Source organism: Taeniopygia guttata, chromosome 10, assembly GCF_048771995.1.
Source record: "Taeniopygia guttata chromosome 10, bTaeGut7.mat, whole genome shotgun sequence".
Lineage (NCBI taxonomy): Eukaryota > Metazoa > Chordata > Aves > Passeriformes > Estrildidae > Taeniopygia > Taeniopygia guttata.
Window position 1 is genome coordinate 4,071,434 of NC_133035.1, and position 21,969 is coordinate 4,093,402.

At 44.2% G+C, this 21,969-nt stretch overlaps 1 protein-coding gene across 5 annotated transcripts in view; it reads right to left on the reverse strand.

The window, feature by feature from the left end:
* Positions 1-21,969, reverse strand: part of ZNF592 (zinc finger protein 592) — a 35,525-nt gene that overhangs the window by 11,858 nt on the left and 1,698 nt on the right. For 4 of the 5 annotated variants that reach the window (XM_072934151.1, XM_072934152.1, XM_030281189.4 and 1 more), the window contains exons 2-3: positions 17,292-19,612; positions 4,104-4,282 (exon numbers count right to left, since the gene is read on the reverse strand). In XM_072934151.1, coding sequence (XP_072790252.1) covers positions 4,104-4,282; positions 17,292-19,604 — 2,492 coding nt within the window. In that variant the 5' untranslated portion in view covers positions 19,605-19,612. Of the gene's footprint in view, positions 1-4,103; positions 4,283-17,291; positions 19,613-20,231; positions 21,664-21,969 lie in introns of those variants that run through there. The other variant, XM_030281186.4, reaches the window with a different exon arrangement.

Consider the following 21,969-nt stretch of genomic DNA (forward strand, 5'->3'; position numbering starts at 1 on the left):
AAAACAACCCAAAAAAGAATGAAGATGTGGTTCAACAGAGTGCCACCTGTGAAAGCCAATTTCAGCACAGGGCACAGGTTAAAGACTGAGTAAAAGTACCTGATGGATTCTCCATGTGGCAAAAAACAGCACAAATACCAATTAGTCCCCAGTACAAAATAAAGAATATCCAGTCAGAAATCTTCAGCAATTGCTACTCTATTGAAAATCACAACAGCAACAGCAAAGATACTGAGAACAGCAATAGAAATACCCAAGGAACTGATAAAGCTCATTAAGATACAGGTGCTGCCTAGAAACTGCTTGACTGGAAGGACTGTCTGGGTGCTCAGGCAAAAAGGAGGGAGAAGCAGAAAAGCATTCTTCTCAGCAGCTGAAAACAAAGCCAAGAGGAGAGCAGGGCCACCCTGCTGGTCCCAGCTTGCCTCTCCTCCAGACACACATCTGTGACAGGTCCTGCTTAATATTCCCACAAGATGGCAACAACCAGCAGCCTCACTTAATTTAACTTTAACGCTCCCCAGATCTGCCTGCTGTGCTCTGAGATGCCACACTCCAACTTACAAGGGCATGTGAGGATGCAGACACCTGTCCTCACCTGCCTCGAGCACACCAGCCACAGGGTTTGCCATCCCATAGGTGCACCTCTGCTGATCTGGGACCAGAACAGCCTCTCCCAAGGATATTCCATCAAAATTATACCAGTGGAACTCTGCTTAAACCAGCACTGCATGTACAGATGTTAGAGCTGGGGAGCCCAGCCTGGTAATGCAAGGGCCAACCTTGCATTGGTGGAATGTGAGAGATGCACAAGGCATAACCTCCTCACCTTATAAACAGGTTTTCCCTTCATTTCCCTGCTTTCCCTGAGGGCTGTGTCTGCCCACAGCACTGCTGGGGGATGTGTGCTCAGTGCTGCCACGGCACTGCTGGCACAGATGGACCCCAGCTATCGTGCACTGGAACAGCTCCAAGCCCGTATCATAAACAAACAAGCTGCTGGAATATCCTTCCCTCCGAACCAGCCTCCCAGCAGCGTTTAGGAAACAAGCCCAGGCTTTGAAGTTGCACTTCAAAAGATCATTAGGCAGAAGCCAGCCTGAAGGAGCCAAACCCTCTCCCCCACACTTTTAGGAAAACACAGAATTGCTGTTTTCTTAAATTTCAAGAGGGAAGCAGTGACAGAAGCTGGTGTGACCTTTGGGGAAGCATGAAGACATTCAGGTGGGGTAGTTCTGCCTTCAAGCCTGATCCTCAACCATATGAGATAGGGGGAGAGAGACTTTCTAGTGCAGTAACACTAAGAACCAGGTTATCATGGCAGATTAAATTCCCCAAGTATAAATGGAAGAACAAATACTAATCCTGGCAGTAAGGAATGACTGGTACATCCAGGAATATCCAATGGGCTTCCTCCACAAATTCTCCCTGAACTAAGAAGAGATGGTTCTGCCTGATGCTTGATTTTGGGAAGTACTTCATTAAGAATGAGGAATGAAACAAGCACTAACTCAGGGTCAAACGATCACAGGTTAATTTAATTTACAGTAAATGGAAGTCTAAACAACAGCCACATTGTAATTAAGAATCCCAGTGCCAGAAGGACAAGGGCTCATAAACTAATTAGCTGAACAAAGTGGATGGAGGATGTCAAGGGGCTTGCCATATAATTCCTGCAAATTGCAAATCCTGCTATCATCCCCAGTGTTGTTGGATCCCTCAGGGCAAGAAGGGTTGGCTGGAAGTCTTGGAAAGCATCCTGTGAGAGGAGATAACAGCCACAAGATGTTGTCTTAACCCTCTGAATGCTTCCTATGCCATCACCTTCCAGCCCCTCAATTCTCCAAATGGTACCAAGCAGTAAAACGGGTCCCAAATTGGTGGGGACAGCTGGAAGGGGCTTGGAAAAAGTGGGGAGCATGACACTTGGAGCCAAGAAGAAAGGACCATTAAGGACAATCTTGCTGAGTTTCATTTTCAACTGTAGAAGACCATTCTCATTTTCAGTGCAATTACCAGCCATGACTCAATTCCAAATAAAACAACCATACCCCATTTTTAATTGAAAGCATAAGGTTATGAGCAGAAAAGGAGACAGAACAAGGACTTATCACAAAACCAAAACCAAACCTGTGCTCCAGAAATTCAAAAAAATAGGGACATAAAGAGATGCAGTAAAAATCAAGCTGATCCTGGGAGGGATTTAAAGAATTCCTCAGCTTTTCAGTTCTGCAAGTAAGAAATGTGAAAGAAGAGAATGAAGTCATTCCATGACTACAGGGCAGATGCCACAGATTATCTAGATATGGTTCTGCAACCAGAATTTATCTCTTCTGTTTTCAACAATGTCAGTGACATCAGCCCTGCAGCAGAGACAGGCAGGATAACAAGGATGGCACAGCCAGACATTGACCTGTCTAGTGGACTCAGCTTTCACAGATGAGCTTCAGTAGATGTAAATTAGAGGAGAAGTTAAAGAAATTCAGCTTTTAGAGGGGATGGGTAAAGCTAAAAAATCCTTAGTGTATAATTTGTGAGCTTTGCTTTCATTTAGATCTTCATTAATGTCCGTGGAACAGAGAGTAGGTATCTGCTAACAACATCTGTAAACAGATGGAAGTTCTCCTTGCTGGATTCCCAGGTGCAACTGAAGTTCCAAGAACTGCACCAAACCCAAGTTAATTTTCTGAATCTCCATGCCCCTTTTTCCATCTCAAGCAAAACTTTTTTTCCTTCAGCTTTCCTCCTTCCCAGATTAACTCATTTTTAAACAGCCCCAGTGTCACAGCCATTTAATATGTGAAGGAATTAATTCTTTGTTGTGGGCTGGGTCTCCTCAAATCAGATCCCACATTAAAAAACCTTATCTGCATATAATTAAACTCAGAATTAGTTTGTTATGTGCCTCCTGTCTTCATGGTTGAAAGAAAAAGCTCTTGAAAACCTCAGTGTGATTCAGACCAAACCACACAGCAGAGCTTCCTGAAGTTGCAGACATCTTAAAAGAACGCCTCCAAGAGCAGAAATTGCCCTGTTTGTTTGAATTCTCAGAGTATTTAATGGCAACCAAGAGAAAAAGCAGAACTTTAAGGAAACTCAAAAGATCACCCAGTCTCAACTCCCAGGCAAATCATCATGTGTTAAGAGCTGTGCTGCAGCTCAGGTGATCTAAACATGCCAAGGAGAGAAGGCTCATAGGGAAAAGTAACATCTTATTACAGCAAGCAGTTTAGTTGCAGAAAAGATATTGTATCACATCCAGAACCTTGGGAGCCTTCTCCATCTGTCTCAGCTCATGAGAAATGTTTGGAGGTTTGCAGGGGCACAGAAGGAAATAATCTATGCCCTTCTCATAAAGGCACACATCCTCAGCCCATTACAACTGACATAAATATAAATTCAAGCCTTAAGGAGATTTACAGGATTAAGATCTGCAATCTTTTTGCTGTAAGTATCAATCCTGTGACATCCAGTTGCAACATGAATTCAATACAAGAGCTTTTCAGCTCAAAGACACCACAAAATAATGTCTGCTCTCAGAAACCTCCCTTAAATCCAGTTAGTAATTATTTCCCATTTCAAATGTGTTTTGTCATGCAGAAAACCATGCCAGGCTCCAGCTACATCCACTTTCATTTCTGCTCTAAGTAAGACACAGTTCACAGTCACAGAATGTTTTGGGTTGAAAGGGACTTTTAAACTCATCCCATCCACTCCCTGCCATGGGCAGGGACACCTTCCATTATACCAGGTGGCTCCAAGCCCTGTTCAATCTGGCCTTGAACACTTCAAGGGGTGGATGTCCTAGTTTCAGATGGAACAGAGTTAGTTTCCTCTCAGTAGCTGCTACAGTGCTGTGTTTTGGATTCAGAATGAGAATAACAGTGATAGCACATTGATGTTTTGTTTTTTGCTAAGTTATGTTTATCCTAAGTCAAGGACCATTTGTGTGTGTGTGTGTGTGTGTGTCTCCTGCTCTGGCAGGGAGAAGACACACAGAATAAACTGGGAGGGAACACAGCCAGGACAGACACAGCCACAACCTCACAAGCAGAGTGCAGAGGTGTAAGTCCCAGCTCGCAGGGAGCCTGAGCTGCACACACCTGAAGCCAACTTTGCGGGAGTAGTGCAGGCAGTTCTCCTTGACGTGGGTCTGGAAGTAGGCGGAGCGGCACACGGCGCCGCACTCGGGGCAGCAGTACGGGGACTTGTGAGCGTGGATCCTCTGGTGGGCACAGTAACTGCACTGGTTGGGCAGCATCATCTGGCACACCTGACACGTCTGATGGAAGAAAGGTTACATTAGTTAGTTATTCTCTACTTGGGGTTTTTTTCCCCCCCAAATTCACCCTAGAAAACTTACAGGTTTAAAGGAAGAACAGGCATAATAGCAGCAGCACCAACTCCACAAAGCTCTTTAACTAGTCTCCTTATCATCTTTTTCCAACATCTTCCACAGTTAACCATTCCCAAATAAAAGCTCCATATTTAAACCACATCTTCTATGGTTTTATTTCCTTTTTTCCCCATAAAAAAGGAAAACAAACTCTTTCACTTCTGAGCTCTGATGATGTTCTGAATGCTCAGCACTTTCATTTCCTGACTTGAGAAGGAGAGCACTTTTTTCAACAAATGCTCACCCCACGCCAAAACATCACAAAAAAGGAGTAAAATTATAACCTGACTCCAAACACCTGATGCTGAAGGCAATGCAGTCCTGATGTGCACCTTCCCCAGCAAAACAACTGCTGTGTCTCTTGCAGAATTTCTTTGCATCAGAAGAAATTTGAACTTTCCAAGACCACAAACTATATGTTTGCCTTATAGAAACTTCCTGATGACCAGAAATAATGCAAAGCCTCTTTCTCTCCCTGTTTCATCCTTAATGAATCCATTTTTATACACACGCTTACTATCAAAACCTGTTTGCAGAAGCATCCTTTACTTGACATGTAAAGTTTTTATGTGGATTTATCATCCCATTTTTAACAGCTGTCAAACCTCTGCTCCCTTTCACAGGTGCCTTAACTCTGTATCCTTCGAAGTCCAGGAGCAGCTACTCCCCCTCTGTAGGAAGCACAATACTGGATGCCTGAGCAGGAGTAGAGCTGGAGAAGATCCCAGCCCACTCTGAGCCCTCCACAAGCAAAAACTGTCTTCCAACATTTATCATCCCATGCAAAACCACTCCTCTAACTTAAGAATGAAAAACAGCATGCAGATAATTATGGATTATCAAATCAAGTAATTTCACTAAATAATTTCCATGGACTTCACTGCTGGCAGCCAAGGTCGACACATGAGACAGAGGTCCCTAAATCTGACCAAAAAAATAGAATAAAATTAATGGCCAACTCCCTTTTCTGTATCATTCCTATTTCATGCAGCAGCTCTGTGATGCTCCACTACATAACACCCATCAGGGAAATGTCAAAACCCCTGCAGGTAAGAGAAAGCATCACTTACAATAAAATGCAAAGCTGTGACAAACCTGAAAGGTTTGTGGGGTGGAAGGGAATAAAAAATTAGGCACTCAAAAGTGAAAACTGCAGAAATTGCCAAATACCTCAAAAGCTTCAGACGTGATCTATGTTGCAACTCAAGTTTAGAGGAAAAATGGCTTCTCCAGAAAGGAGAGAAATTAGTGGAAAAACCACATGGTAGGACTCCCATGTACACACCCATAGGAAATTAAAGGAAGTTAAAGAGCATTTCAAATGCTGCAGAAGTCCCCTAATTTCAGCAAAGAAAAACAGTGCAAATGGGCCATGGGAATGGGAAAATGAGAAATAGAAAATCCCCCAGGATCTCTCTGCAAGGAGGTGAGCGGGACCTTTAATTCTCCAATCCCCAAGAGCTACAAAAGTAGGCAATAAGCAATAAATTCATAGTAAACAAGAGCAGTAAGTCATAAGTAAAAGCAGTTTTCTTGTGTTTAAGGTATTTTTTCTAACTGGCTTGCGAATAGAGAATTTATCTCCCTGGCATTGTTAAAATGGGACTCTCTTTGCTGTGAACTCAACTAGTATATAAGGCAGAGCCTTATATACCACAAGCTGAAAGCACCTTTGCCCGAGTAACTCAGTGAGAAACTCTCTCTCCAGATCCTGCCTTGTCAAAGCCAATTTAGTTTTGATTTTAAGTCAGTTTGAGGCTCACCTCTTCCTCCCCAGCGTGTCATACCCACTGCTCCCAAAATCAATCAGCACATGTTGAAAACCTGAATTTTCACCACCCTGCGTGTTCTTGTGTTGGACTTAAATATGCCAAAACCACTCAGCATCTGATGAGCTCCACGCCTGGGCACTGCTGCCTGGGGATGTCAGAGAAGCAGCTCCCGTCACCTCCTGCGTTATGTGAAAGCTCCACAGGGATCAAAACCATGCCAACATAGGCCAGAAAATTTGGGGACTGTGAGTAGGAGGCACCAAAATTGTGGTTATCTACTTCAGGCTTGGCATAAAGTCTGCCAGAAAGTGTGGACACATGATACAGGAATAAAAAGCAAGACTCAGTGAAGATAAGGCCAAATAAATTCATTGCTCCTGCAGACACCACAGAAGGAGCTAGAAGGATTCCCACACTGACACCACACACCACAGGGGGGATATAAACCAGCCCAAGCCTCCAAATTCAGATTGTCTTGTGGAAGAGACAAAACACTGGGCAGTAAACAGACAAAGAAGAGAGAGGAGACACAAGGATAAATGAGTAAGAATAAGGAAACACTCATCCTTAAGCAGCATTACTTCTGGACTTGGGAAAAGTCAGTGCAGCTTCTCCCTTCTGGGCCCACAGAACAATCCAGGCTCTCCAGAGGAGTCAACAACCACATGGGTAAGGAAGATGTGAGCTGCAATGGGTCAGGCTACCTGGATTTCCCAAAAAGCTCTGCAGCATCCTTCACTACAGGATTTTGAGGAAACTAAGGTACCACCACATAAGAGAAGGAGTTTGCTTGAAAAAGTAAGTGGTCAGAAGAATAAGCAGTCCTTTGACAGAGCAAGGTCCCCAGGAATTTCTGCTGGCATTTGAGCTCTTTAAAATAACATCAAAGTATCTGGGAAAGCTAAACAGCAAAGATTGATGATCATAATCTAGTAACTCAACATGTTGTAGATAAGGGCTGACCACGAGGGCTGGCTGGCAAAAAGAATGTGCAGGGCTGAGTGTAATAAAATGAACCAAGCAAGGAACATACTAGAGCTGAGGAAGGTCCCAGTAAGAGAAAAACAACCTTAAGTGGTATCCTGCTCACACTCATCCTTTTCTCAACACCTGCAGAAGACACAAGACCAGACATCCTGCCAGGAGGATTACAGGAGGTTTTGTCATCCCTTTTGCACCAGGAGCTGCTGCACTTGTCAGGAGCCAATGTGCAGCCATGCTGGGCTCCCCACCAAACACTTAGTCTTGGACATGGAGTGGTTCTTCCTTTTGCAACTCTTCTGCTTCGTATGAGAAGTTATAACTTGGTTCCAGATGTCACATTTTTATCTCTCTCCTAGTTTTCCATGACTTTTCAAAGAAGTCTGGCAGCAATTTGAGACAGTCATTAGTCAGTTCTTTCTAAAACATATTACCAGGACAGGATTCAGTTGTGTAATGTCTGTGTTTTTCATACTCCCATAGCCTACGCTTTAATCAAGAGTTATTTATTACAAATTTTCTTTAATTTTGGTTTGCCTGCCACATTTCATTTGGGCTTTTCTTCCACAAGTCACATTCACACACAGACAAATGCTCAGAACTTCAGCCATTTTGGAATACTTGAGCTGATTCCCATTTTCACTTATTAGCTTCTTCAAAAGGGGAAAAAAATTAAATATTCACTGAGATATAGTACAGATTGAAAAAAATATACTACTCAAAAAAAGTCTGCCTGTTAAACCCAACCCTGTGGCCAAAGATGTGTTTGCAAATCAGGGCATTTATAGTAACACACAGTTTTGCCCCGGACAGTGCCCATGGAAAAAGAACTGGCATGAGCAAAGAAACATTCCAGCAGTTTTAGTCTCTTTGCTGTTCCAGATTTAAGTGATGGTGATGGAGCCCATATCTACTTAAGAGCTGCCCCCAGACTACAAGGGTCCATCTTGACATGATCATCATGTAGCTTCACTAAAAAAGACTTAGGCAACAACCCCATGGCATGTAACGAGGGCTAGGAAAAAGATTCAAAGCCAAATTATCTCAAAAAAAAAAATTACTAAGTACTCAAAGTTAAACAGTCATAGGGGAACAGAAACTGTATTTGCAGACTGTTAATGTTTCAAAGACTACTTGCCCCTAACATATTCAAACCAAAAATCCCCTACCAGTGTGCCCTAAAGCCCCAGTTCTTTCCTAATCCAGCCTTTTGCAAGCTAAATTTTTCTGCTCCAAGCAGAGCTGCTGGAGTAGCCAAGGGATCACAGAGATTAGCAGGATCCTCTTGCTATTAAAAAGTAGTGACCAATTACTACTTAGTTAACCTTTAACTTGTCAGTGGCTCTCCTTTCCTCTGCTGGGATCAATGCCAGCACCTGTGTCCCTCAGCAGGGATGCCTGGACTGCACTGGTGCCATGTGCTGGCTCTGGGAGCACAGCTGGCACACCTTCATCCCTGCCCTCCGTGCCCCCTTCCTGCATCCTTCTGGGATCACTGGTTGTGGGCCACACTGCAGTCAAGCTCCAGATGCTTGGAGGGCTGTTTTTGACTGATTTCAACCATCCAGGTGACAGCACTGCTGCACAACACTTTATCAATCTGAGAAGCAGCAGGCAGAGAACTGAATCTGCTCTTGCTGTGATAACTGAACTATACTCCTGCCAAGGTTCTCTCTAAATGAACACACATAATTGCATTAACATGTTCAATTAATGGATGAAAAATACCCCTTCAACAGAAACCCAAGATTATTCATTTGAAGAAGAAAAACCGAGAACCCTAATGTAGAGATTTTATTCTAATTAACCATATCCAAGCACAACAGCTATTGTTATTTCCTTAGATTATAGCTGCCTATTTTGTCAGCCTAAGGAGCCAATGCCACTGAGGGAGCATGCCTGACCTTCAGCTCACTCCCACCTCACATCAATTCATCCTCAGACTCATTGTTGCATCCCTCCTCCTCCCACTGACCTTTTGTATTTGTATCCTTGAACCTCACTAACTTTTCAACACTCCCAAATCCAGTGTCCTCCTCAGACCTGCACCAAGACCAACTCCTACACACAGATCTCAGTCATCCCAAAACACCAGGATGCTTAACCTTCAGTAAGGCACTCCAATAAAAACTTATCTCTGGAAACTAAGGCCATTAAATAAACACAAAATGCATTTTTTATACATGGAAAAATCCCTGGTTAAAGCATCAGTGTAAATCTAGAAACTCAACAGCTTAGAGAAACAAAGTGGAATTGCAATGGAAAAATCCACTAGCATCACAGATCTTAGACAATACTGTATCAAATCAGCTTACTTCTGAATTTGAAAAATCTGTAACTTATGATCTCAGCTGTAATTTCAAGAATTTCAGTTTTGAAATACTTTCTTTTGATCGACCATACCAGGTTTACGTGGCAAGGTTTTGGTTGGGAGGGGCTGCAGGGGTGACCTCTGTGAGAAGACACCAGAAGCCGCCCCCATGTCGGACTGAGATCTGTGATGGACCTGTCACTGGCCAAAACCGAGCCCTTGAGCAGCACCTCTGGGATAACAGATTAGGAAAGGGTAAAAGATGCTGTGCAGCAGCTGGGAAAGAGGAGTGAGAACATATGAGAGTAAGAGCCCAGATGCCAGAGCAGGTTCCCCTGCACACTGTCAGGAATCCATGGTGATGTGGCTGTCCCCTCTAAGCCATGGAGGACACAGTGCGTGTGCCCTGAAGGACGCTGCAGCCCATGGAGAGCCCTTGCTGGAGAATATTTTCTGGCAGCACCTCTGGCCCCATGGGAGGCCCATGCTCTTCCAGCCTGATCCTGAAGGACTGCACCCCACAAAGGTTTCATCCCAGAGCAGATCCTCAAGAACTGGACTGTGGAAAGGACCCAGGACAAAGCTGTTTGTGATGGACTGTCTCCCATGGGAAGGACTCCATGACAGAGCAGGGAAGAGTGTGAGGAGGAAGGCTGGGTGAGCACTTAGTTCCATCTAGAAATCTGAACTCCCACTCACTCAAAATGATCATGTAGTGGATTTAATGACTTTTCACATCCACACTTCCAAGTCACCAGTGTGACCCCATATGTTACATGGGACACATTCCCTCTATTTTCTTACAGTGGTGACGTTAAAGGCCTCTGCTCTTTCCTCCACCCTGCAAGGGCACTTTCCACTAGACTACGTTGCTCCAAGCCCTATCCAGTCTGGCCTTGAACACTTTCAGGGATGCAACAGCCAGGGCTTCTCTGGATTAGAGTTTGTGTTTATTGCCATGATGTTTGCAGCAGCCTTAGAAGAGGGCACCTTCTCCTCACAGCAGGATAGAGCCGATCATCACCCCTACCTGGGCTCTCATTCCCCTGCCTGTCACCCACAGAGCTCTCGGAGAGTCAGCTGGAAGAAGAATGCAGGAGCAAGACTCTTCCCTTTAGTGCCAGCAAACACCAGATTCCAGCCCCATTTCCATCCTGTCTCCAGCTATCCCCTCCTCCTCACTCTCAGCCATGTCCTGGCCTCCAGCTCACAGCCCTGCTCCTTATCCTCTTCCCTCCAGCTGTCCTCAGTCCTCCGGGGCCTGCAGGACCACCAGGACCGGGTGTGGGTGGGGAAGGAGGAGAGGGTGGCATTGGTCCCTCATGACAACAGGTCACAAACTGATTTAAGCAGACCATGGAGCCACATCCTGGCTTTTCTTCCTCACCAGCCTCTCCTCCTCATCCTGATGCTCTGGTTTGGCCTTGGGTGCAGGCTCTGCTATCCTGCCGCTTTGTCTTCACTCCCAAAAATCCCTGCCTGGAGCTCCATTTCCCCAACATGCTTTCATCATAACATCTTCCATCCCTTTGCTTCTACAAAATCCACAGGGAAAATTTCCATAAAAAACAAAATCCATCCTCGTTAGTACCTAAGGACTGCATTAATTACTCTTGGTTTGGGACAGGGAGAAAAATGTGCTTTATGGGGCCAAGGGAATTTTTTTCTGATTTTCAACCCTCTTGTTCTCTAAATTAAAACATGAACTTAAAGGGAGGAAGGAAGAGAAAAATAGGAAAAATACAGCTGCTGCCTTTCTTTTTTTGCTGCTGGGAAATTATCAGGGCAGCATGTGGTTCTACTAGCTCCTGGCAAGTTTTATCCAATAAATTATAAAGCATTGATTTAAGATGGGGAAGGAAGAAGAAAAAGAAAAGGCAGCAGTAAAATTGCTTTTAAATTACTTGTGTAGATGGTACATAAACATGACACATCACAACTCATTGAAATAAATTTACTGGACAAAAAAAATAATTAAGGAGAAGGAAAAAAGTAAGGAGAACAAAAGGTTCCAGAAAACTCAGAGGTCCTGAGTTAATGTTTTGAACTTTATTCGAGTATACCTTGGTGGATTTTGGGTGGTCAAGTCAATTATAAAAGGAAAAGAAAAAAGGATTAAACATCTCTGGTTACCTGTAGATAGACAATTATGCCCGAGAGGGTCAGGAAGTACTTTTAATTCTTGCACATGTTATTGTGCACTGGTCTCTCCTTGCCAAGAAAACAAATACGCTCTGTCTCAAAACTTTGCTCCGTTACTTCTGCTGCAAAGCTCTTCCAGAGTTCATTCCTGTGATGATTAGACTGTCCTCTGATTTTCTGTGTAAATCTATTTCAGTCTGTTCTTGCATCATTACTGCCCCTAAATAAAAAAGCTCCTTTCTACAAAGAGCACACCAGATACAGGTTGAGAGTGGATACAGAGAACACTATGTAATGAAAAGCACATCCAAAATGCAGGCACCAGCATGAGCTTTGTTCCTCTCCTGTAATTTGAGCCCTGAAAACTCTGATGCTGATGAATTGCCCAGAGCAATTCCTGTGAGCACAGGAAGTACTTCTTGAGGGCAGATTTAATTTCTAGTGGGGGAAAAAAGTGCCACTATACTCACCTTAATCCTTTGTCTGCTTCAGTGCTGAAGGAGACCCAACCTCATTTATCAGGCCTTTGCCAAGCTGAACTCATAAAGGGTTTTAATTTCCCCTTAAGAGACCATATTTCCATTTCTGGTCATTCTTCCCTCAGTTATTCCAGTCTATCCTGGTAAACAAAACAATACACTCCTCTCCAACTCGGTTATTTCTAGCACAAGGGAGCATTACAACAGCCCTGACTGGTGCTGCAGATTGACATAAGTCTCCTGCACAGCTGTGTCACCTCAGTCATTCAAAGAGTTCTCAAGACCAAAAATCCTGCCTTTGGTTGCTTTTCATACCTTTCCTACTCAGTCTTCAAGATCATCTAGAACCTCCTGTAAAATACTCCCCATTTTTCCATGACTTCTTACTTTTTTAGTTTGGTTCAGCAAATTTTTTAACACAGTCACCCTCCAAAGTCTCCTTAATGCAAATATTAACTCCAGAGATACCCAAAACCATCCCTCAGGAGATCTCAAAAGCTGATCCCAGCTGCAATTATTTCTGGGAGTTTACCTGATTCTGCTCCAACCTCACAATCCAACTTCACCAGTATATCCATTCTTCATGCAGTACTCTAACAAGCATCTCATTGAACATCAAGGAGATTCCAAAACTAAAGATTAGTTTGGCATAAACTACACCTACTTAAATATCCTTCCCCCCGTCACCCCCCAAAAATCTTGCTCTAGAACACACCACTGTATCAGACCAAACAGATCTGAAGTTACATGGAACATCTGGTACCACCTCTTCAACATCTGTCAAGTACAATGCCTACACAGAGCACAGCTTCTGGTTTGAACAAATCCAACCTGCCAGCAATTCAAATTCCCACACTGCTTCCTTCTTGCAGTTCAGCAATGGAAAAGCAGTACACAGGTCCCTCTGAGCAACTTGATTCATAAGCTTGAAAAACTGCAGAATTGGCCTCACTAGTTGCAAAAAAAAATTCACTCTGATCCACTAAGATGATCCATTCAAAACATACATCTAATAAACACAGTTATTTATGTTTCTGAAGTGGATTATTCAAGCCTGTATCCTCCCTGCAAGCCACGGAGATCCCATCCCACCACAGTATTCAGCTGGGAGGAACTGCCTTCATCCTACACATATTCTGTACCAAAATAAACCCTGCTGCACTCTGAGCAGCTGCAGTCATGTACATGTTTAAAAATACAACATTAAGGTCAAGCTCTCTATCATTTTTGTAAAGGTCTTTCCTTTAGAAAACCACAGCACCTTCTCAACCACATCATCATCCCCCTCTCTTCCTCCCACTTGCTCCAAATCTCCTCCTTTCCCTGCTGTCTAAACCACATCACTATCTTTCTTCCTTCCTGCAATAGAACTGTGACCCAGCCGTGTCACTCACATTTTGGCCACACCTAGGAAAGTAATTTACAATTATCCATCCCATTTATGCAGGAGTGTAACACTAGGTATTTCCCAAGCCAACATCTGGAAGAAAGAGAAAAAACAAAAATCCCCTTTCAAGTAGCTCTGGGAAACCTGAAAATGTCAGAGTAATTCACAAAGTCACAGTAAGAAATTCCAATTAAAGGGAAAAGTCTTCAGTATCAGCATAGGGTAAGATTTTTCATGGAACAGAGACAGCTTAGGCTCTTCCCCCTCTCCAGTCCAATCATTCCTGGCTCTTATCACAGCGTGCTCGTCCTTCAGCTTCTGGGTAACTGAAAACATCATACTGAAAAACAAGTCTCTTTCCTGCTATTTCTTTTCTCCATAGCAAGGTGCCACACCAAAGCCATGTCCAAAACAGATTTTGAGTTAAAAGCACCATAACTGAGCACTTCAAAGCCTGCTTGGTTTCAGAAGTTACAGTCCCACTGGATGTGCATCCAGATTTGGTCATTTAACAGAAAAGCTTTTAAGAACACGGATCAAAAATCACCTGCTTATTTTCCATAGGCCTCCACCTTCTAGTACAAACCCAGATGTTGTGGATAAATTGCTTTTATCCTTTCCCTTCAGCTGAAGCTGTTCTTTCCAGTATACATTCACCTACCCTCCCCAAGCATCCTCATTTTTTAGGGACAATCTGGTACCAAGCATCTGAATAGTCACAGATTAAAAGCTTTTGGCCATAATACAAAGAGGACCTGCTCTGCTACTTCTAGAAGCTCCTTAGAAGGCATAAATCAAGCCAAGTCTTTATGTGGAAAGCATCAGTACTTCCTAGTTTCTCAGTGAGGCATGGCAAAGAGTTTGTGCCTGAATTCTGAGATAGAATAAGAAATTTTAAAATACAAAAATTTTCCAAACTCTCAAGAGTGCAGTTTTTTCCTGTCCTTAAGAAACTATGGCAATCACACCCCATACCACCAGTTCTAAACCAGTATTTCAACACAGTGAGATAGACATCAGGTATGGAGCAAGAAATACAGAGTTTTTGTTCAAAATGCACAAAATCATGATAAAACTCTAGTCTCTTGAGATCTAGGGATGTGGTTCATAGCCAAGTTTGCCCACAACAATTAATATTATTTCTGCATCCTGACAGATTCTCCCACCACTGCAGCTTGCTGTGGATCAAGAATGACAACTGGTGTGGACTGTGGTTTTAATTAGATGTACCAGTATGTAAATCATCATCTTCTGCCCTGTAGACATAGTGGTTTTGAACCACTACCAGGGCACTAAAATATGTTCACTATGGGTCTTACACCAATGCCTTCCTCAGCAAGCCTCAATTTCAGAGAATCAGAGAATCCCAGACTGGTTTGGGTTGGAAGGGACCTTGAAGGCCATCTTGTTCCACGCCCCTGCCATGGGCAGGGACACCTTCCACTAGACCAGGTTGCTCCAAGCCCCATCCAACTTTGCCTTGAATATTCCTGGAGATGAGGCAGCCACAGCTTCTCTAGGCACCCCATGCCAGGGCCTCACCCCATCACAGGGAAGAATTTCTCTACACCCAATTTCTACCACTGCACCAAAAAACAAATGCCCTGGCTCAACTCTGCAGATGGAAACCAGAGTTTTTAACCACTTCTACCATGTAAGAAAGTGTTTGCAAAATCAGTCACTTGATCCTCTCCTGCTTATACCAACACTTCTCTTTTTTCTGACCAAACCAGAAAGAACCCAAGGAATTAACCTAATGCAGAGTCAGGGTATCTTTCAGAAAGTGGTGGCCATGTTCTCCTATTCCAGGAGTTTATGACACACATTCCAACAGCTTCACCCAAAACCTCCTCACACCATGTTTAATAGTATTACATTCATTAATACCCTATATGCAAAACCTTCAGCTTCTCAGACCTTGATACTGCTGGGAGCCGTGGCACACACGATGTGAAGGTCACCCATACCTTTTCCCTTGGACAGCTCAGAGAATCAGGGATCCCTATGAGACCACTGAATTTCACCCATGCTTTTACCTCTCAGCCCAGTGACACCAAACACCTGGGCTCTGGTAAAAGGCAGTGGGATGGTTTCCATCAGCTACTGCTAAATCCAGACACACCATTACAGGCATGGGGCACAAATGCTTATTTCCTTTAGAAATGTAACAACTTTATTGAAACAGGTGTTCCGGGAAAGTGGAAAAGGACTCCCAGAGCAGTGCATGCGTCCTGTGGAGGATGCATGCATGGGAAGATCTAACAGGGAGGAACTGGTTTCAGGAGCTCAAAAGTAGCCTCTTTTTGCAGTGCTTCTCTTCAGAAAAATGCCACAAAAATAATCTCACATCTAGCAGAACTACTTGACGTGAGAGGCGTAAACTCTATTCTTGGTTAAGTTACAGAATAAATTATTTGATTACAAGCTAAAAATACTTACTATCACATATTCTTTTCCTCTTTAAGGAGCTCTTGAATTGATAATCCCACAACAGAAATAAGGAAGTACATTTTTAATGCCACTGATTAACATTTTAGATCACTTTGGAGCATTCACTGTATCCCTTCTCCTGGAAGTTTTAATGCCAGACTGCTGACATTTCCTAAAAAAACATTATAGTAGAATGAAAAGTAAGTTGGTGTGTTGGCAGAGCACAGTGCTCACTGACCTGCCTCAGGCAAGAAACCTGATTACGTGGCCACACTGATCCCTTTTGGCCTCGCCATTTTTTACGACATCAAAACCATTCAGCCATAATCTATTTTTTTTTGGTGGCTGATGAATTTAAGATAACAAACTATCTAAATGGGACCACAGCAACCTCAACACTCCTGCAAGCCATTCAAGCAGCACAGGGAGGCTATGGAGAGTGCAGGTGTTCTGACAGCCATGGCAGAGATGTGTCATCTTCCCAGATGATGGCATGGAGTCCTGGCTTTTTGCAGCCGTTGCTTTGGGAGCCAGCTCTCCTGGCAGCCACACCTACCTGGAAAGCTTTCACCCCATCCAAAGAGATAAGGAGAAAGGAGTCCTCCTCCTCTTCAACCGCAGACTGGTTAACACTTAAACAAGACTGACCATGTCTTCTAAAAGAAAAGTCATCATCAAAGTGTATGGTCCCGGTCCACAACAATAATCATCTTCTCTTCATCAGGGGACTCCTAAACTAGAGTTTAATTTAAGGGGATTCCTACCAGGTCCATAACAGCGGTGGAGACCTGAGCAGGGCAGCACAGGAGGAAGGCAGGAAGCCACTAACAAGAACCCTGCTATGCACCCACTCGCCCTGTACCAGCCAAAGGGCAAAAGCAGCCAGGACCAGCCTTCCCCCCCACATACCACAGCAGGCCTGTCCAATACACAGCTGACCACACCAACAATAACACCCAATGTGCAACACATCACACAGAAGGTTCTGGCACCGGTTCCAGGAAAGGCAACATTCAACTGTGCCAGATCTCCTCCAGCCACACTTACAGCACAAAAACCTGTTTCAGGTAACACTCCACTGATCCTCCCCTACAGCTTTTTGCATGCCTCATCCAAGCAATCTTTCATGTCCATCACCTTTCTTTGACACTCACGCATTTTCACAGTCTCCTTACTACACTCTTTTTACTGGCAAGAGGGTAGAAAGAAGGCAAGCACACATTAAACATCTCCTCACACACACGCGTCTGGGCTCATGTGCATTCCAAATTCTCCCTATAAGCACTTTTAGGCAGAGCAACTCATTTGCCACCACTATGCCTACTCTTCCCCTTGAGGACAATCTCTTTAAACTTGGAGAGATTTAACTAATAACATTAAAATGATGACTTACCAGTCTCTCATTATCTTCTGTGGTTCTCTGGTAATGAGCTGCTAAAGAAATGTAATCCTGCTCCTGCTTGTTACACTCCAAACACTTAAGTCCATGACGGATTAGCCTCTGTGGGTCTGTGTAGAGAGGCAAGGCTGGCTGAGTGCTTGCAGAAATCCCTACCCCGCCTCCTGAAGCAGCAGTGGACTTAAGTGGAAGAGAGGACGAGAGAGAAGTCTGAGAAGCTGGAGAGACTGAAGAGCTTGTAGGAGAAAGTGAAAACATTTGGTCTATGGAAATTGGTTTCATGAGCAGCTGAGAACACTGCATGATAAACCCTTTGCTCTTATGATCTCGTGCATGCTTAAGCAAGCTACACTTATTAAAAAAAAGGAGCATCGTTGAACACTGAGTGCACATGACTTCAATGTGAACGCTTCGCCTACTATAGTGTTGAGTCAGGCTTTTCTCTAAGGCAAAAGAGTCCCCACATTCCAGGCAACAATACCCAGAGGCAGGTAAATTAATACTACTGTCAGGCGGGGGGCTAAGGTTCGGAGTATATATCGGCACTGGATTGGCACTGTGTAGCACTTTATGGAATGCCTCCATGACAGCGGGAGCAGCTTTCTTGACTTGGTGCACCAGTGGCACTGACATCTGTGTCACTTGAGGTTGGTTTCGCCTCTGCGCCGATGTCTTCGCTGTAACAGAAGCAGCAACACTGTGGGGGACCAAGTTGAGATTTGCCAAGTGCACAGCTTTGGGAAGAAGGCTGGAGGTGGCTGTGTTGGATGGCTGCATCACAGTACCCTGCTGCTGCCTCTTGACCCCCACTTTTATGGCACCGCCACCGCAGTTTGGCAGTGGAGATAAGGACACGGTGCAAGTGCTGTTTGCAATATCCATTTTCATACTGTCTGAGTAAGGACTCATTACATTTGACAGCTGGATAGCCACAGCAGCCCCATTTTTGGCTGAATTCCTGCCAGCCTCACCTTCTGTAACTGCACTAGTGTCAGGGGATGGGAAAGATTTGATAAACTCTTCAGCAGAAGAGGTTTCTGCAGGTGACTCTTCTGAAGATTTGCCCAACTCATCATTCTCTGGCAAAATTCTAGTTACAGTCCTTTTAATTTCACCGGAAGATGTCTTGATAGTCTTTATTCTAACCTTGGGAATAGCTGGCGGAGAGCCAGCTGCCATGGAAGGAGAGCCTTTCCCACTGCTGTCGCTGCACACACTCCGAGGACTCTCAGGCTGCTTGCTAGCCTTCCTCACCACCTCCAAGGGGCTTCGGGGACTCTTTGGCGACTTGGGCATTTTTGGACTTCCCTTCGTCCCATCTTTAAAAGGACCAGGTTCCTTGGTAAAATTTGGCTGATCGCTTTTTGGAATACACACAACCTTTTTGGCCTGAAGAGCTACTAAGGCTGCCACACAGGATGACAACTTGGAATGAGTTGGCTTTAGCCTCTGCCGAGGTGGTATTGATGAAGACGTGTTTAGCTCGGGCACAGACCCCTTGCCGTCTCCTAAGCTGTTGTGAGGGAGGTCTCCAAACACCAAGCCTTCCCCAAGAAAGCTGTTGGTATCTAACAAGTCCTTGCTTGACTCCGCAAACCTCTCCACTGCTCTGTCTTGCTCTCTCCTGCTCATTTCCAGCCTATTCTCTGGCTGGCAGTGGATTTCTGTCTTCTGTTCCTTTTTACAGTACTGATCAAACATGCTTAATTCGGGCTCTGGCACCTTCCTAAGAGGATCTAGGACGGAAGCCCCTGTTGGTACATATATCGAAGGCGGTGGAAAGTAGGGAGTCTGAGCATGTTTGGGTTTATCCCCAATACTGTTCTCTTTGAATGTATCCTCCGGTTCAGGGCTGGAAATGGGGCTAAACTGACTAAATGTTGGCAAAGGCTCTGACTTGGATTCATCCAGTTTATCAGAGTAACCTCTTGAGCTGTCACCATTAATAAAAGTTGACTCAAACTTGCCATAATTATGGACTAAAGCATGAGCCTCAGCTGGCAGATCAGAGCCACGAAATCCATTGTGTAACAGCCCAGTTCCAAGGTGATTCCCGTCCTTTTCTGCCTCAAAAGACTCCTGGCGACTTGTGTTCTTCACTATCACACTCACAACAGGTGCATCAGAGGGAGGCAGAGAGTGGGATAAGGACACATTCTCATCGATGCACATTCCCGATGACTTCAGGTGATTCTCACTCTCCTCCCCAGTTGATGGAATGGTCTCCTTAGCATCGAGACTAGTTGGATCAGGGATGTCAAACGCAGCCAAGAGGTCATCAAAGTCGGGGGTTTTCATGTCCCCCATGATGAAAGCTACAATCAAAAGCACAAAAAATACTTTGTCAAGTACATTTCCTCCATGGACAAACACGCGCATCAACAAAAATCACAGCTGCCCAAAGCCTGGGGTGTGGGCAGAGCTGCTCCTCAGAGGCACTTTAAGCAGCATAGTGAGAGACAGCAAGCATCCCCTTATCCCAGGATCCCCACAAACAGATCTGGTACAAGCATGGCCTTTGAAACCACACCCCGCTCATGCAGGGGACATCTTTTCAGCCTGTCAGGTGCACCACTAATCCAAAGCCAGTCATCATCACGAGCCTCCACAGAAGGTTTTAAAGTACATTAGCAGAGGGGTTTTTTTTGTTTGGGTGGGGTTTTTGTAGAGCAGTGATCACTACTGATTTCTCAACAGATGTCACATTTGAAGAACTCAGTCTTTTCTCGAGGATGAAATGCAGGGGCAAACAGGTGGCCCAAGAGAAACAGACCTGAAAAGTGAGATGCCTCCCTACCCTGAGCAATTTAAATAATAGAAGTCTTCAGTAAATATTTCAATACAACAGTTCCAAGAAGGATTATCTGAAGTAGGGGCAATCCTTAATTATGATGTGAAGCAAAAATTGCCCAAAGATAGAATAAAGAACTGTACCCAAACTGTAAGATGAAACTGTGCTCCCAGCCAGCACTTTCTTTCTAAGCTCTTCAGAAAGGAAGTGGGGACTTGGAGTACTCAACACAGCAACCTACAACAGCAATAATCAAGCTCTGGTGAGATGCATGAAAACTGACAGCACAGAATTACTAGAACATTTGTGTTCACTACTGTTGGGGATACTGGATTTGCACTGTTAAACCAAAACATTTTCAAGTTGCTACAATACCGAGACATCACAAATGTTTAATACACCATTCTTTTAATATATTTGATTTCAACCCCAAATTTATGTGAACTGGTGCGTGCTGTACGTAAGGGAGGGGGAAAAAACCAAAATGTGTCAACAGAACTAGCAGAGCACCAGTTCCTGCTTGGCAAGGAGCATCCACACACAAGGTGAGTCCTGCCACACTCGACTTGGGCTGCAACAATGCTGCCAAAGCCAGCAGCAAGCCAGGGAGACTGAGGGGGTGGCAGGATTCCAGGACAACGGGGAAGAACTGGGAGCAGAGGTGCAGGCAGAGAAGAGAACCATGGGCAAGGCAGAGGGAGAGAGAAAAGCCATCTGATGCCTTCCCAAAAGTGGCCTGATTTAAGGCTGCTGTCATTATTGACGATTCAGTTTAGAAGTTTGTCAAGCATCACAGTCAAACCAAACAAAGCTCAACCCTTCTGGCCAGGCTGCTGGAATGGGGAACAACTCCTGGGCCAGGAGAGATCACTTGGAGTGGCCTTTGAGCTTTAGCTCAGCTGTTCCTCCAGACAAGTCCTAGAGGTGCTGCTTTGGTTAATCTACTGCAAAACACTCTGCAGAGATTTTACTTGGCTTAAAAGTGGCTTGCTGTGGCTGACCTTAAACTTGTTCTTAAATTAAACCACAAATCTGAAGGTCCACAGAGGGCTAAGCAATAATTTGCCACCATGTCCCTCAAGGAATCACAGCTGGGCATGAAATCCCTGGAAGCCCACATTACCCACACACTCCACATTCCCAGCACCTGATAAGGACTTTGGAAACAACAGAGATTACTGTAGTTGGCAAAGGCATGGACCTGAAACTTCCCATTCCTTTGGGTGGGAAAAGTTGTACCAGCTGGGAGACACACAAAATTTCTGGCACACAAATCTTTCTGCAAGGAAGACACTTCATTCCATAACCTGGCATGACTGAGTTTTGTACAGAAAAAAAATGAGCCTGCCAATCACTCTTGACCTTCCACTTCCCACTCTGGAACACCTCTCTGCATCTGTTTTAAAATGCAAGACAAATCCCATGTATCTGCAGCATCTCAAAATATCCATGACTGGGATGAAACCTTGCTTTTTCAGAAGGATTTGTGTTCGCCTTTGAGTCTTATAAGACACCGTTTTACTGGCTTTGCAATCACGAGGGCACAAGTCTCTACCAAAGTATTTCTCCACAGAACTGCATCTTAAACTTGTCATACACAGAATAAAGTAAGTTTTGACCCAGATTCTAGAGAATAAGTATCTTATTGACAGAAGTGATTTTTAAAGAACATAAATTTAAACTTTTGACTTAATACTATATACTTCTGACAACAGATAACAAACAAAAGAAGGATATTAAAGGAAATTATGTAAACTAGCCTGTGAGGAAAGCTGAAAATAAAGACCTTTGTCCTTACTCCACCATTCTTGTGCAAAGGACTGCAAACCCAAGCTTAGGAGCCAATGAAAACAAGGAGGTTGTGACTTGCAAAGCAGTAGG